Source organism: Chionomys nivalis, chromosome 16 (genome assembly GCF_950005125.1).
Source record: "Chionomys nivalis chromosome 16, mChiNiv1.1, whole genome shotgun sequence".
Taxonomy (NCBI): Eukaryota; Metazoa; Chordata; class Mammalia; order Rodentia; family Cricetidae; genus Chionomys; species Chionomys nivalis.
The window spans coordinates 877,672-892,840 of NC_080101.1; the positions used below are offsets into that span (position 1 = coordinate 877,672).

The 15,169-nt window shown below is 38.4% G+C and overlaps 1 protein-coding gene across 1 annotated transcript in view; it reads right to left on the bottom strand.

Moving 5' to 3' along the window:
* Cngb3 (cyclic nucleotide gated channel subunit beta 3) overlaps nucleotides 1–15,169 on the bottom strand; it is a 144,029-nt gene that overhangs the window by 77,066 nt on the left and 51,794 nt on the right. Inside the window, exon 4 of the mRNA XM_057790739.1 lies at nucleotides 2,186–2,343. Within this exon, the coding sequence (XP_057646722.1) occupies nucleotides 2,186–2,343 (158 nt within the window). The remainder of the gene's footprint in view (nucleotides 1–2,185; nucleotides 2,344–15,169) is intronic.

Consider the following 15,169-nt stretch of genomic DNA (forward strand, 5'->3'; position numbering starts at 1 on the left):
ATATCATGTTGTACACCCTAAATATATACAAAATGAAATAAAACAGTGAAATATATGAAAAATGCAGAATAAAATTAATTTAAGCTAAAATTTTGGAAATACCAGTTTAAAATTTACAAGGCATCACAGATCAAATGTTTCCCATCCCCCATGGTTTGCTTTGAAGTTACAACACATCTTTCATACATAGCTTTTGAGTTATGAGTAAACAAAGTTCAAAATATTGTTTTCAATATACATTTAACAAACTGTGATTTATTTCAGTCTTACTCTTCAAACATTAACTACTGTATAATGCATAGTATGCTTTGAAAATAGTTTCCCTCGAATCTACATCATTTAATTATAATTAGATTTGAAGATGTTTATCTGTTCTTAACATTCATTTTTCTTCTTTCTCCCTTTAAATATTGGGAAAATATCAATCATAATATATATTATTTTGTACTATGTTGTTGTTATTCTTTTCTCATACCCACATTTCAGTAATTACTAAGAATGTTGATAATTCTCCCTCCCTCATGTGTCTATGTTTCATCTCCCTTTTATCCACTAATTTTTTCTGTATTTTATAATATACATTTTGTATAATATGGGTATTGGTTAATATTAACATTAGTACTCATAGCAGTCATTGCTGGTGGCTTCTGCACATTGTCTGGGCCTAGAGATCACCCTATGTGAATGCCCTATGCTTTTCTCCCTCAAAGTTTTCTTAAGCAGTTGTGACAAATTCAAGGGAGTCAAGAACATGCTCCAGGAGCAATCAGACCTTGTTATTTGTCCCTCCTCCTTCTGTCTTTGTTGTATATGATCTGTGTTTGATGTGTGTGAGCACGGGTGTGCACCTATAAGAAGGTGTGTATAGAAGTCAGGCCAAGTTTCAAGAGTCAGCTCTCACCATCTACTTTGTTTTGAGGCAGTGTCTCTCTTGTTTCTGCTGCTTAGCCTTCTAGGCTAGCTGGCCTGTGAACTTCTGGGTGATTTTTCTGTCTATGTTTCCCATGTTGCTCTATGAGGGCTGGGATTACAGATGCCTGCTACTACCTCCAGTTTTTCACACAGGTTCCGGGAATCTGTATTCTGGTTGTTGGGTTGTGCAGTAAGTGGATTTTTACTCACTAAGTCATCTCCTATTACTTTTTGTTCTTCTGTTTTATTTGGAGACAGAATCTCTTATGTCTTAGGCTGCCTTCAGACTGGCTATGTAGTTGAGGATAGCTACTGATTTTCTTGCCCCTGTCTCCCCTCCCAAGTGCTGTAATTATACACCTGGTCTATGCAGTAGTAGTGATCAAACTCTCAAAGCACAAAGGGCTTTGTGCATTCCAGGAAAGACTTTGCTAGCCTGGTGCTAACTTTTCATGTCACTTTATCTCTTTTCCTTTTATTCCTTGTGCTTTTCTTATTGCCTTTATTTTTGGTGTTGGGGATTGAGCTTGTGCCCTTGCACAAGTTAGGCTTGTGTTCTACCACTGAGCTATGTGTACATTTCCACCCATTTTTGTGCAAAGTGTGTGAGTATTCATTTGTATGTGGTTGTACATGTATATATGAATGTGCATTACACGTATGAATGTTGAGGCCAGATGACAAAGTTAGGTGCCAGTTTTCAAGCACATTTTGCATTTCTTTTTGAGATAGCATCTTTCACCGAAGTAAAACTCACCAAGTAGGTAAGGCTTGCTGGTTAATTAACACCAGGGACTACTTGTCTCCATTTCTTTGGTACTCAAACGAAGAGTTCAACACTGTGTGTGTGTGTGTGTGTGTGTGTGTGTGTGTGTAATGTGGGTTCGACTGACTGAACTCCGGTCCTCATTCCTGCAAAGCAAGAACTTAGCTGCTGAGCTACTCCCTACCTCCTTTTTCTTCTTTTCTTGGAGCAACTCTTATTTTTCTGCTATATCCAACCCTGAGGGTTACACTAATGCACCATCAAATTAATTTCCTTCTTAAGTCTCTTTTTGCTATTCTCAGATCTCTGAATAACTCTCTCTCTCTCTCTCTCTCTCTCTCTCTCTATATATATATATATATATATATATATATATATATCTATATATATATATATATAATTATTGTCTCAGGAACTGCTTTTCTGGGATCTAAGCTGAATAATTGTCCAAATATATGTTCTCACATTACTTCCTTCTCAGTAGTACTTTGAAGGAATAATGCTTACCAGTCTGAGGGCTAGCTTCGGGTGAGGATGGATTCGCATCCTCTGTCAGTTTTCTCTTGTAGAAAGCAGTCCTTTCACGCATCCTTTTCACCAGGTTGTGTAGCTGGGCATCAGCATATCCATTTATAGTTGAGCCTTCAAACAGTTTGTTCTTAAAGCTAAATGAAAAACAAATTGAAATTAGTCCCTGAGGAGATACATACAATTTTTCCCTTATGTATTCAAGATTATTAGTTTCTCATTTTTGCAACTGAATAATAAAATGAAAACACTGACATAAAAGGGGAACAATTCTGATGGAACATAGGTTGCCATTGAAAAATTAGATACTAGGCACTTGTTTTAGCAGCACATATGCTATTAGTAAATGATAGTTCTACAAACAAGAAATGGTCATTCTTGACAACATGGGACCTGAGAACCATGGTTCTATTATTAAACTCTGTCTCCAGAAGAAAAAAGCTGGTAAGGAAGGCAGGACCTAAGATGACACCATGACTTCATAACCCCAGAGATGATGAACATGTGGGCTTTGCTCCTAGAGTTAGCACTTGATACATGGCGTGATTTACTTCAAGATGAGGAGATGGTACAGCAGGCTGATAAAATCATGTGAGCCCTCTGAAAGATGAGTTTCTCTGACTGGCAACAGAACAGGCAGTCAGAATTCAAAGTGTGAAGGGGAGGTTACTGGATAGAAATTCCCCACCACATGGGAGTTTTTAAAGAAGGGGTCACTGATAAGAATTTTAGATCTCCATTGACAGTGATTTTTGAATAGCTGATAGAAAGAAAACAGGACTTTAGTCCTATAACTTCAAGGATCTGAAGCTTTTTTTTAGTGTTTTCAAAATTCTTGTTCTTTTGCATTTCCATATACATGTTAGAATATATTTTAAAATTCTTTGTGTCTTTCACATCATGCATCTCGATCCCATTTATCTCTTTGTCACTTTGTATCTGCCCTCTTCCCTTATAACCCTCCCATTCCAAAATAAAATAAAATTTAAGAGAAAAAAGAAAGAAGAGATAATAAAGAGAATCTTTTTTTTAATTTTTTTATTTTTTGTTTATTTATTTATTAAAGATTTCTGCCTCCTCCCCACCACCACCTCTCATTTCCCTCCTCCTCCCCCATCAAGTCCCCCTAAGAGTAATCCGGGTTCCCTGCCCTGTGGGAAGTCCAAGGACCACCCACCTCCATCCAGGTCTAGTAAGGTGAGCATCCAAACTGCCTAGGCTCCCACAAAGCCAGTACGTGCAGTAGTGGTTTCTAGCCATGAATAAAGAGAATCTTATCACGGAAGCTGTAGTGTGACACAATAAGTCACACAGTTAGCTCTTTTACCCACACATCTTTACTTGCAAGTGTTCATTGCAAAGAGTCACTGATCTGACTGGAGGCCTCTAGTTTCTGCTACACTACGATGCTAGGCCCTCACTGGGACTCCTCTTGGAGATCCTGTTGTTGCCCTGTGTCATGGACATTCTGCAGCCTTAGGTCTGCCAGACTGGCCCGTTCACTTGCTCCAACAGATCATAGATGAGGTGAACGTTGGGCCTGGGTAGTTTCAGGGTTGGTCAGCCCTTCAGGTCTTCTTCATCCTCATGACCAAGGTAAGCAGTGAGCAAGGGAAGGACTGGTTCTTATACTTTTAGGCTCTCCCACACCTACACCAGCAGGGCCGGTTCTACTATGTCGTCCAGGCAAGGTGCCGGGACCACTCTTCAGAGTTCTGCAGCTGGTGAAAGTCAGGGACAGCTCTCCTACTCTTATGATCTCCAGGCAAGCTCTCACACCTACCACAGGCATCGAGGGGGGTATCTCTCCCCAACTCCCACGCCACCATGTGGTAGATGACGAGGGGTGGGGCCAGATCTCCCAAGCTCACATTCTAGGTACTGGTTCACCTGTACTCAGGAACTTCTATCCCTACCTTCTCTTTCAATGTGTCTATCTATAAAGACTTCTAGATCTCCAGGCTATTGTTTTTCTAGTGCTTCCTTTTTTCTTCCTTCCTCTCCCCTTTCCTCCCTCCTTTCCTCCCTCCTTCCTTCCTCTCCTCCTCATCTTCCTTCTCCTCCTTCTTCTTTCTTGGTGTTTTTGAGAAGACAGGATCTCTCTATGTAGCCCTGGATGCCCTGAAATTCACTAGTTCAAGCTAGCCTTAACTAACAGAGATATGCCAGCCTCTGCCTCCTGAGTCCTAGGATTAAAGGTAAGTGCCACTATAACCAGCTTGTCATTCCTTAAAATTATCATTCATGCTTCTTTCAGAGGTCAAAGCTTGTGGCTACTTTTTCTAGTGGCTTGAACCAAGAGAAAGCAAGTATCCACTGTAAAGGGTAAGTAAAAATTTCAAGACCCACTCCTAATGACCTAATTCTACCAGTTAGGTTCAATATCCTAAATGTTTCACAACTTCCTAAAACCGGTGTCACCAGCTGGAAACAAGGTTTTCACACAAGAACCTATACAGTGGTATGTATCTCTTCTAGGGTTTCTATTGATGTAAAAAGACACATGATCATGGCAACTTTATTTTTTATTTTTTTAAAATTGATTTTTATTGAGCTCTACATTTTTTCTGCTCCCCTACCTGCCTCTCCCCTCTCCCCTACAACCCTCCCCCAAGGAACCCATGCTCCCAATTTACTCAGGAGATCTTGTCTTTTTCTACTTTCTACTTCCCCTGTTGATTAGATCTATGTAAGTCTCTCTTAGTGTCTGCATTGCTGTCTAAGTTCTCTGGGATTGTGGTTTGTAGGCTGGTTTTCTTTGCTTTATGTTTAAACCACCTATGAGTGAGTCCATGTGATAATTGTCTTTCTGTGTCTGGGTTACCTCACTCAAAATAATGTTTTCTAGCTTCAAAACATGGCAACTTTTATAAAGGAAAATATTTAAATGGGGCTGGCTTACAGTTTCAGAGGTTTAGTCCATGTCATGGTGGGAAACAAGGTGGCATGTAGGAAGACATATGGTGATAGAGAAGAAGTCAAGATTTCTACATCTAGGTTGGCAGATAGCAGGAACAGAGAGACTTCGGGCCTGGTTTAAATATTTGAAACCCCAAAGTCCACACCCAATACATCATCCAAGAAGGTCATACCCACTCTTACAAGGCCACATTTTCTAATAGCATCACTCCCTATGAACCTACGGAGACCATTTTCATTAAACCACCACACGGCTATATCATACCTATATCTTAATATAGGTATTGTCTGTAGTGGGTGCATGAAAAATAAATGAGGTCTTACGTTGCTATATCTATTCAGTTAAAAGTGTCCACTGGACCTTGAGTAATAAGATCATGTTTGTGTTACCCAGGAGGCATTAAAAATATAGTTCTGAAGGCAAGAACTTGATGGTCATCAGTCCAAGGGATATTGGAGCAAACTTATGTGAATAGAATCATCCCAAATTGTGCAATCTCAAGGTCAAGGGCAGCATCTTTTTTATGGTCTGGGAGACTTAGGACAAGATAGATTTTTAATGATTACTTATTCAATAAACCTGCTACTTCTTACTTGTTGTTTGACCTTATTTGATTTGCTCCAATGGTTCAAAATTCTATAAAAAGCATAGGTGAGTGCTGTTGGATCATTAATTATAAAGTCAGGTACTAAAACTGTCAAAATGTCTAATTCAAGCAAGACCTGAGATCTGAGGAGAATATTTCTCCTTTCCTGAAGTATCTATAAGCCCCAACTGACTGTGGAATTGCCACATAATCACACCAGTTTATATTGTGTGAATGTACCTTATGGGCAACCATGGAAATAGAATTAGAAAGTATGCTAGTATTTCACACATGCCAAATATATTTCCACTGTTACATATTTTTGGGAGTGTTGACTGCAACATCAATGTGTCAGCCCATTTTCTTTTCTTTTTCTTCTGCTTCCTTTCCAGAGGATGCAATGCCCTTATTCTCTGCCTAGGTACAGATAGAAACTATAGACTTGTTTTTCTTTAAGTTATTTCGTGACTTAATAAAAAAGGCAAATGGAGATGAGGAGACACATGTTTCACGAAGTAAAGATGCTTGTGGGTAAAGGAGGAGCAATAACAGTGTTGAGAGCTTCTGTCTGTATGTCTTATTATACATTGAACATCCATCCTCGTGATTATGTAATGGCAGCTTTGGTAAATGGAAAATGTTTTAACACATTTTGATATATAAACACAGAAGGGAAGTGTTCTTGGATAACTAGTGAGAGTTGATTCACTATCTTACATCATGTGGATCTCTGTGATACCACTCAGGTCACCAGGCTTGGCCGTATCACCTGTACCAGGTGAATCGTCTCAACTTTTTAAAAATAAAGTTGCAGAGAGAAATCACTTTAAGAAGTTGATGAAAAAGGTCAAATTATAATTCCTTATTTCTTCAATTCAATCAGAAGTATCCACATAATTTAAAATTGAACAAATGACAGAACTCAGGGTTTGCAGAGGCTTTTGCCTTCCAGGAAGTGGATCTTAGCAAGACCTGGGTGGATGGGATTTAGGCCCTCAGTACTGAAATGTTTCAATGAGGCCATTTGTTGGTTCCCGGCTGCCTGGCAGCTCAGACCCAAAATAATCACACAGAAACCATATTATTTGCAATACTCTTTGGCCAATAGCGTAAGTGTATTTCTGGCTAACTCTTATCTTAAACTAAGCCATTTCTATTAATCTGTGTATCGCCATGTGGCTGTGGCTTACTGGGTAAAGTTCCAGTGTCTGTGTCCGGTGGGGCTACATGGCTTCTCTCTGACTCTGCCTTTCTTTCTCCCACCACTCAGTTTAGTTTTCCTTGCCTACTTCTATTTCATGCACAGGCCCAAGACAGTTTCTTTATTAACTAATAGTATTCACAGCATACAGAGGGGAATCTCACATCACTGAAATGTAGGAAATAGCTAATTGTAGAAGATGAGATAGGAAAGAAAAGCTTGTCATTTACATGTGGGTACTGATGGATTAGATTTAAGATGACCTGGGGACATGGCTCAGCTATTAAGAGTGCAAGCTGTTCTACCAGAGGGACCAGATTTGGGTGGCTCACAGCCATCTGTAGCCCCAACTTCAGGGACTTCAACACTGTGTTCTAGCCTCTCAGCATGCATAAATACACAGATGCACAGACATCTACATATAAATAAAGTAAGATCTTAATGAAGTTCTCTCGTTTAAGGTTGGATCTTTCAGATTTTATTTTTGTTTCATTTATTTTCATTTTTAACACAAATTGTACATATATGAGGTACACTGATGATTCAATGTGTGTATGTAATTAGTAATGATTAAAATGAGAAGTTTTCCTTTTAATTTCTTTAAACACTTTAATTAGAATGTTTTTTTCTCCTATCTAACTGTGTCTGGGGAGCTGCTGTCCAATTTCTTTCTATCTGTGTGTTCCTTACCCAATGATCACTATTATATTAACTTCTCTCTTTTTTAAAAAAATATTTATTATGTATCCAGTAGTCTACCTGCATAAATGCTTGCAGGCCAGAAGAGGGCACCAGATCTCATTACAGATTCCCATGCGGCTGCTGGGAATTGAACTCAGGACTTCAGGAAGAGCATAACCATCTCTCCAAGCCTCCTATCTACTTCTTATAAGATGAATTCTTTGGGTATCTACACAAATGAAAACATGTGGCATTCATCCTTACATACTTCACTTATTTTATTTAACATTATGTTTTCTTGTTCACCTATGCTGATACAAGTGAAAATATTTCATTTTAAATGGTAGAACAATATTTCATGGTATACACACATACACATATGCGTATATATTATATACTCATGCCATATTTTGATGTGGCATATGATGACCAATTTTTATGGGGGGGGATGAGATGGATAGATGCTGTCCTCAGGTAAGTTCTTTTTTAAAAAAATATTTACTGTGTATACAGTGTTCTGTCTGCATGCATGCCTGCCCATCGGAAGACAGCATCAGATGTCATTACAGATAGTTTGAAACACCATGTGATTGCTGGGAATTGAAATCAGGACCTCTGAAAGAGCATCCAGTGCTCTTTACCTCTGAGCTATTTCTTCAGTTTCTCAGATAAGTTCTTAAAGGAGATATTTAAAATGTACCTTTAGAGGAAAATTGTGCTTTATTATAAATGGTAGACAAAGAAAATAACATGAGCAAAGAACTATTATTTTTTTTTTGTGGTCTTTAGAGTGAAATAAAGATTTAAACCTAGGCTCCAAAATTATAGATAACTGAAAGGTCCGTAGACATGTGGGAAACCACAGCAGAATTCCGAGAGAGGAAATAATTAGCTCTTTTAGGAAATATGTTTTAAAAAAAGAAGTTATTTTTTGTGATCAAGAGGAAGTATGATTTGAAGAGCATTCATGTGTACATGTGGTGATGCGGCAGAAGTTGTAGAGATTCATCTTCAGGCTAAAAAATGACATGGATTGCCAGTAGACACCACAAGCAGAGAGAGCAAAACACACACACACACACACACACACACACACACACACACACACACACACAGAGCAGCCTACAACCTGTTCATCTTCAGGCCTCCAAGAGGACATACCATTTTAGCACCTGCAGTTTGCAACTTCTGGATCCATAGCTGTGAGAGTCAAGTTCTATTATTTAGAGCCTCTTGATCTGTGCTCATTTGTCATGGCAGGCCTGGATACTAATTGAGTTAACCACAGGTGTGATTGTGACTCCATGTGGGCATCTACGATGGAGTTGTAAGAGAACCCTATTCAGTGTGTGTTAAGCTGGAGGTATGGATTAAGAATGAAGACCTTTTTAAATATATTCCATATACAAGGCAGCTGGGAATTTGAGTCTGGATATCAGCAGAGAGGGCTGAGCTAGGGATGTTGATGGAAGAACCACTGACCGAGAAGACATCGTGGAAATTATTCTGTGGGTGAGATTACCAGTAAGAGCCTACATGGAACAAGAAAAGATTGGGATTCATCACCCTGGAACTTTTTGACATTTGAAGAGTAGCATAAAAAGAAGGAATTTAGAAGCAGCAAGTAGAAAGCTAGGCCTAAGACAAAGCAATGTCACCAAGTTTGAAAATGGAGGCCATTGATGTCTTAGACTGTACACAAAGCAGGGACAGGATGACTTTAATTTGTAGCAAGGAAGTTTTTATCGGTGATATTTAAAATAATTGGTAAGGAAAAATTGTAAGGTTACCAAATTTTGTCATTTTCTCCCCCATTTTAAATCATTTTGTTAAAAAAAAATCGCACAGAACATGCATTTGTTCATTAAATAATATTTTGGATTTGATTCATTATATTTGAAGCTTGTTTAACAGTAGTACTTTTTTCTAATGAAATCTTGAATAAACATTGAGTTTTTCAAACTTTACTTTGATCAAATCCTCTCAAGAAGTAATTCACTTATCAGTGCCTTCTATAATTTTTAAAATATCCAAGGTGGTTAAATTCCCTTGAAAGATGCTATTTCTGTCTTGTTGAGTTGCATATAGGAATTATGCAAACATAAACATATTCTAACTTGGAATCTTTTGGGGAGAGAGAGGAGCAGGGTTTTTGTTTTTTATTTGCCTTATTTGTGAAATAAGGATAAATTTAGGTAGCTGTCCTCAAAAGCTATATTTGGTTAAAAAACCCACCTGGTTTGTTATACTTCTGAATTAAAGAAATTAGAAATGACATAAGATTCCGATTTTTACTAAAATATTTTGCTGTTTACCTTAAAGCCTCCAAATTTTAAAGAAATTTTGGGAGTATAAATTTAACAGTCAGTCTCTTCTTACATTCATCCCTAAGTGCTGAGGATTCTGACTGTTTATAAGATTTCATATATGCATATGGCATTGTTTGTACACGTTAGTTTATACATATGGTAATGGGCATGCATATATTATGGCATATACTTTCCTAGACTCAATGGTTTTTGATCTAGCTGTAACATACCATGATACTTTTATGTCTTCTAGGTTTGTCTCCTGTCTCCCCAGGAAGGATCTACTCTTTAGAGAATTGCTTCTATTACTTTGTAAATGCTGGGCCTTATGGTCATGATGTGATTTTTGTTTGTGAACCACTAATTAATGACCCATAAATGTGACTAACCCTACTAAAAGTTAGATAACTCTTTCAAAGTAATAAAATAATAAAAAACATTGTTACACAGATTGTTAATACTGACATATTTCATTTCAATATTGGTTAAATTTCAGACAGCAGCAAGAAACAAGTACAGTGACTTTTAATTTAAAAAATTACTCCAAAATACATTTATTTATTATTATGGAGATTTTATTCACAAATATAATGTATTTTGATAATATCCTCTCTTACTCCCTCTCTTTGGCTTCCCAATATTCCCCAACTAACTTTTCTCTTCATGTCCTCTTTTTAGAAATCCACTGAGGGCCTGGAGAAACGGTGCAGGGGCTTAGAGCACTTGTTGCTCTTGCAGATGACTCAGATTTTACTCCCAGGACCCATATGATTGCCCACAATGATCCCTAACTTCAGTTCCTGGGGTTCCAATGTCCCCCACAGACACCAGATATACAAACTGCACACACAGATGTACATAGGCAAAACATTCACACATATGAAATAAAATAAAATAATCAAACAATCATACCCACTGAGTCCATTTAGTATTGCCTGTATGTGCATGGGTGTAGAGCTACCTACTGGAAAATGGGTAGCCTATTAGGGGCAGCATACGATGACTAAATTTTTATCTTTTATTTTTTTGTCCTTAAAGGGTCAAAAGGAATGTATTCACAAGTGTTTCTGAGAAATGTTGTCTTGGGGATGTTCTGATATGCCTTTTAAATATGCCTTTCTTACACATTTATTAGACAGATCCATTACTATATTTTCTTTGCTTCAAAAAACATAACATTTTACATTTATTTTGTTATTTCTTTAGTCAATTTTATTCTTTTCTATTTTATATACTCCTATGCTTGTTTTTACTTACACACTTATTAAAAGTACCTTAATATTTTCATTTTAAAATAGCTTTAATGACATGTGAATAAAGATGCTATGATGAAACCCTAAGCTTTGCATGCTAACCTAAAAATGAAATTTAAAACTTGTTCTACTAGAATATGTTATGGCCTGAAATTTGTGCCCACAAAATTCATGTGATGAAGCCCTTATCCATAATGTGACTTATGCAGAAATGGGTCCATTAGGGAGCTTAAGTGAAGTCCTATGTGGAGTGCCCCAAGTGTGTCACGATTGGCAATCGCATAAAAAGAGGGGAGATAGCAGAGTGCATTCTCTCTGCACACGAAGAAGAACCACGTGAACCACAGAAAGAAGGTGACCTCTCCAAGACAAAGAATAGTCCTCACCAGAAAGCAACCCTGACGGCATCTTGCTCGTAGCCTTCCTGACGCCTGCACTACAAGAAAATATATTTTTGTTGTTTAATCCATCCAATCTGTACCATAAATCTCAGAAGACTAAAATGAAAGAGAAAACCACTAAATCGCCCAAGAAGAGAAAAGAATGGCTTCTTTCATTGACACTGGGTGTTATGGTATGAATTTTAAATGTCCTTCAAAGGCTTCTTGTCAAAGAGCTGGTCTCCAGCTTCATGCATTATTGGGACCCCGTAAAACCTTCAGATTGAGGAGTTTGAGAGAAAGAGGTTAGATCTTTGGAAGCATGCACTAGAAGGGACTTAGAGACGTTATACCTTCCTTGCTCTGCTTTCTTTGTTTCTTCACTGCCAGGAATTTGAGGACTTTCTCTGCATGCTGCCCACAAACCCTAAAGCAATGACTCTCCAATCATAGGTCTGCATCTCTGAAACCATCAGTTGAATAAATCTTCTCTCCCCCTTACTTGATTTTCTTCAGGTGTTTTACGGCAGCAACAAAAAGCTAATGCACCAGGAAGATAATTTAGAAGGTAACGAGGTATGAATGGAGGGGAAAGCAAGACATCTGGAGTTTTGTTAGCACAGAGGAATGCTGGTGGAAGTGATCATCATGAACTCTTCTCAGGCTGTGGGTCTACTCACCTATTAACCAAGCAAAAATTTCCATGAGAACTAATCTCTATGCAGAAGTGCTTACTACACAGAAAAAATACCCTGAGAGAAAGTGAGGCCCTGTTCCCTGATGTTAAAGCACAGTAATCCCCATCGGTGCTAAAACATGGTGGAAGGATGTCTTGCATTCTGACCCAACTTCCCCCATTAAGAATGAATTAGAGTGAGGCAGAGAACATCAAGAAATAGGTCTCATGAGGAGTTTAAAATAACTCCAACTCCTAAAGCAGATGTGAATCGCCTTGATGCGTTTTGTCTCTGCCTTGGCAGCAGTATGTGTGACTGAGGTCTGGGGAATTAAAGGAGGAGCTGGTGGTGCTGACACTGGCTTCATTCATAGGGTTTCCAGTGGATATGTATGAAGAGCTTCTGGCAGGGAGGGGACCCATTCAGAGCAATTGAATAATCTAAATGCAAATGAAGGCAATTTGTAGCAAGAAGGAAATCAAGACTGCGTGAGTCAATGAAGTAAAATCACATGTGAGCCTCAGAGAAACCAGAAATAGCCCAGAAGGAAATCAGACCAGAAAGAGAAGTGGGGATGCTGGTATTCAGCCATGCAGATAAGGTTATGACGCTGCATACTGGGGCACTGGACTGCAGAACAGACCTGGTGGTTGTGGTTACCTTTTGGGGCCCTGGAGAATCAGACTGTCTGACAGTTCCTGATTAATAGGCGTCAGAAGGATTAGTGTTTATGACAGGTTCTTCTTTAAAAGTGAGTGGGGAGCAAATAGCTTTCATCGATAGACTTCATTGACTGGAAAATATCTGCAGTTTCTTTTCTCTGAAGGCGTAATTTATACGCCAGGTAGAGAGTTAATGACACTTGACAAAGAATATAGGATGGATATCCTGCATTACTGAAGTGAGGGAAGTGCATATAGGAGAGCCATTCTTAGTTGCATCTTTTCCTTGTTTAAAATAGAGTTTAGAGGAGAAAGTGAGTCAAAGCGAAGTGTAAGAACCAAACTGCAAACCGTGGTGACAGTGGCTGGGCATGTAAGTGAAATTTAAGTAACATTTTACTCTGTACTGATGAGACGATGAAGGGTCTTAAGTCTGTTGAAAGGAGGCTGCCAACGAGCAAGACGGAGTCATAAGAGTCACTGCTAAGTGCAGAAACTCAACAGCAGCTGTACTGGAAGTCTGTCCCCCTGTATCGAAACTTGTTAAAGATGAAAGCAGCTGGTAATAACTTCCCTTCTTTTTTTAGCATTCATGTTTTCATGAAGACATCTGCGCTGACGAGGTCACTGCCATACTCTTGATTGCTGTCAGTTGTCTGCTGCTAAGGACAGACTCACAGGTTACTCATGTCACCATTAAAAAGCCACCAGCTGATTTTTTTTTATAAAGGTGCAAAAGCAGTTTAAAGAAGTAAAGATAGCACTTTTGACATATGGTGCCAAAGTAATTGGATATTCATAGGCAAAAGAATGAATTTCATCTTCAGCCTCAGCTCTTATATAAAAATTAAAGCAAAACAGATCATGGACTTCAAAGTGAAAAGCATAAAACTATGAAAGCTTTAGAAAACCCTGGACTCAGGGCTAGAAAACAGTTCTTAAATTTGGCCCAACAGTTCAATCCATGAAAGGAAAAACTGATAAATTGTAACCTGATCAAAATCAGAAACTGAGCATAAAAGATTGTGTTAAGAGGATGAAAAGGCAAGTTATTCAGTGGAATATTTACAGACTATATATCTGATAATGGTCTAGCCATCTAGAACATATGAGGAACTCTCAAGTTCAATGGTAAGAAAGTAAAGCAATCTCATCATCAGATGGGCAAATGATATTTTGTGTTTCACAGAAGAGAACACACACATAACAAAGAAATGCAGGAAAGGTCTCCCAGTATGTTTTAGCCATTAGGAAATACAAATTAAAAACACACTGAAATATCCTTATGAATTTAATATTCATAGGCAAAAAGGCACCTCTTAGGCTGGCTAAAATCAAAATAGCGACCAAACCAAATGCTATCCAGCCTGTGATTTTGGTCTGTAATCTGCTGCTGAGGCTAGACTGGCAGGAGACTCATATTACCATTAAAAGTCACCAGCTGAATTTTTTAAAAAAACAATTTAAAAAAGGAAAGATAATAGCCTTTCCAGTCAATACACTGCTGTCCAAAATATAAAATGGTATACCCATCTGGAAACCAGCTTGGCATTTCATACAGTAGTAAACATGCAATTGCCATGTGACTATGTAACTACATTCTTGGACAATTTTTAGCCAAAGAAAAACATGTTCATATCCTATTTCTTTCTAATAACTCTAAACTGAGGATAATGCAGGTGATCTCCACTTGGTGAATGCTTGAACACATTGGTACATCCGTGTCATAGAATACTTTTTAGCCACAAACAAACAAACAAAAATCAACAAACACATATAAGCATGCAAACAAGTAGAAATGAAAAATCTATAGTCAGCACGAAGATTCAGTGCGTAAAGGTATTTGGTGCCTTGGATGACCTGAATTCCATCCCTGGACCCACATTGTGGAAGAACAGAATAACCCTCAAGTTATTCTCTGCCCTTTACACATATGATGGCAACACATGTACCCCCACATGTAACATGCACACACAAAAATAAGGCATGAAATAGCAATTGAAGCATTTTATAAAAATCACAGTCTAGGTGGGAAGACTATTAATTTCTTCCCTCCCTTGGAATCTTCTGGGGTTTCCTGGTACCATGATAGCTAGTTACTAAGAGGAGGCTTTTAGGTTGGGTCCATATCTGGTCCTCTGAGTTCTCTGAAGTACCTGGTGCCTTCAGTAATAGAGACTCACCTTTCACCTCTAAGGGAGTAGCCAATGGCAACAGCATTAGCCTCTAAAGATTGTGTCTCTTGGACACCCTTAACCAGTGACTCAAAAGAGGGCTTCTCACGCTTGGTGTTG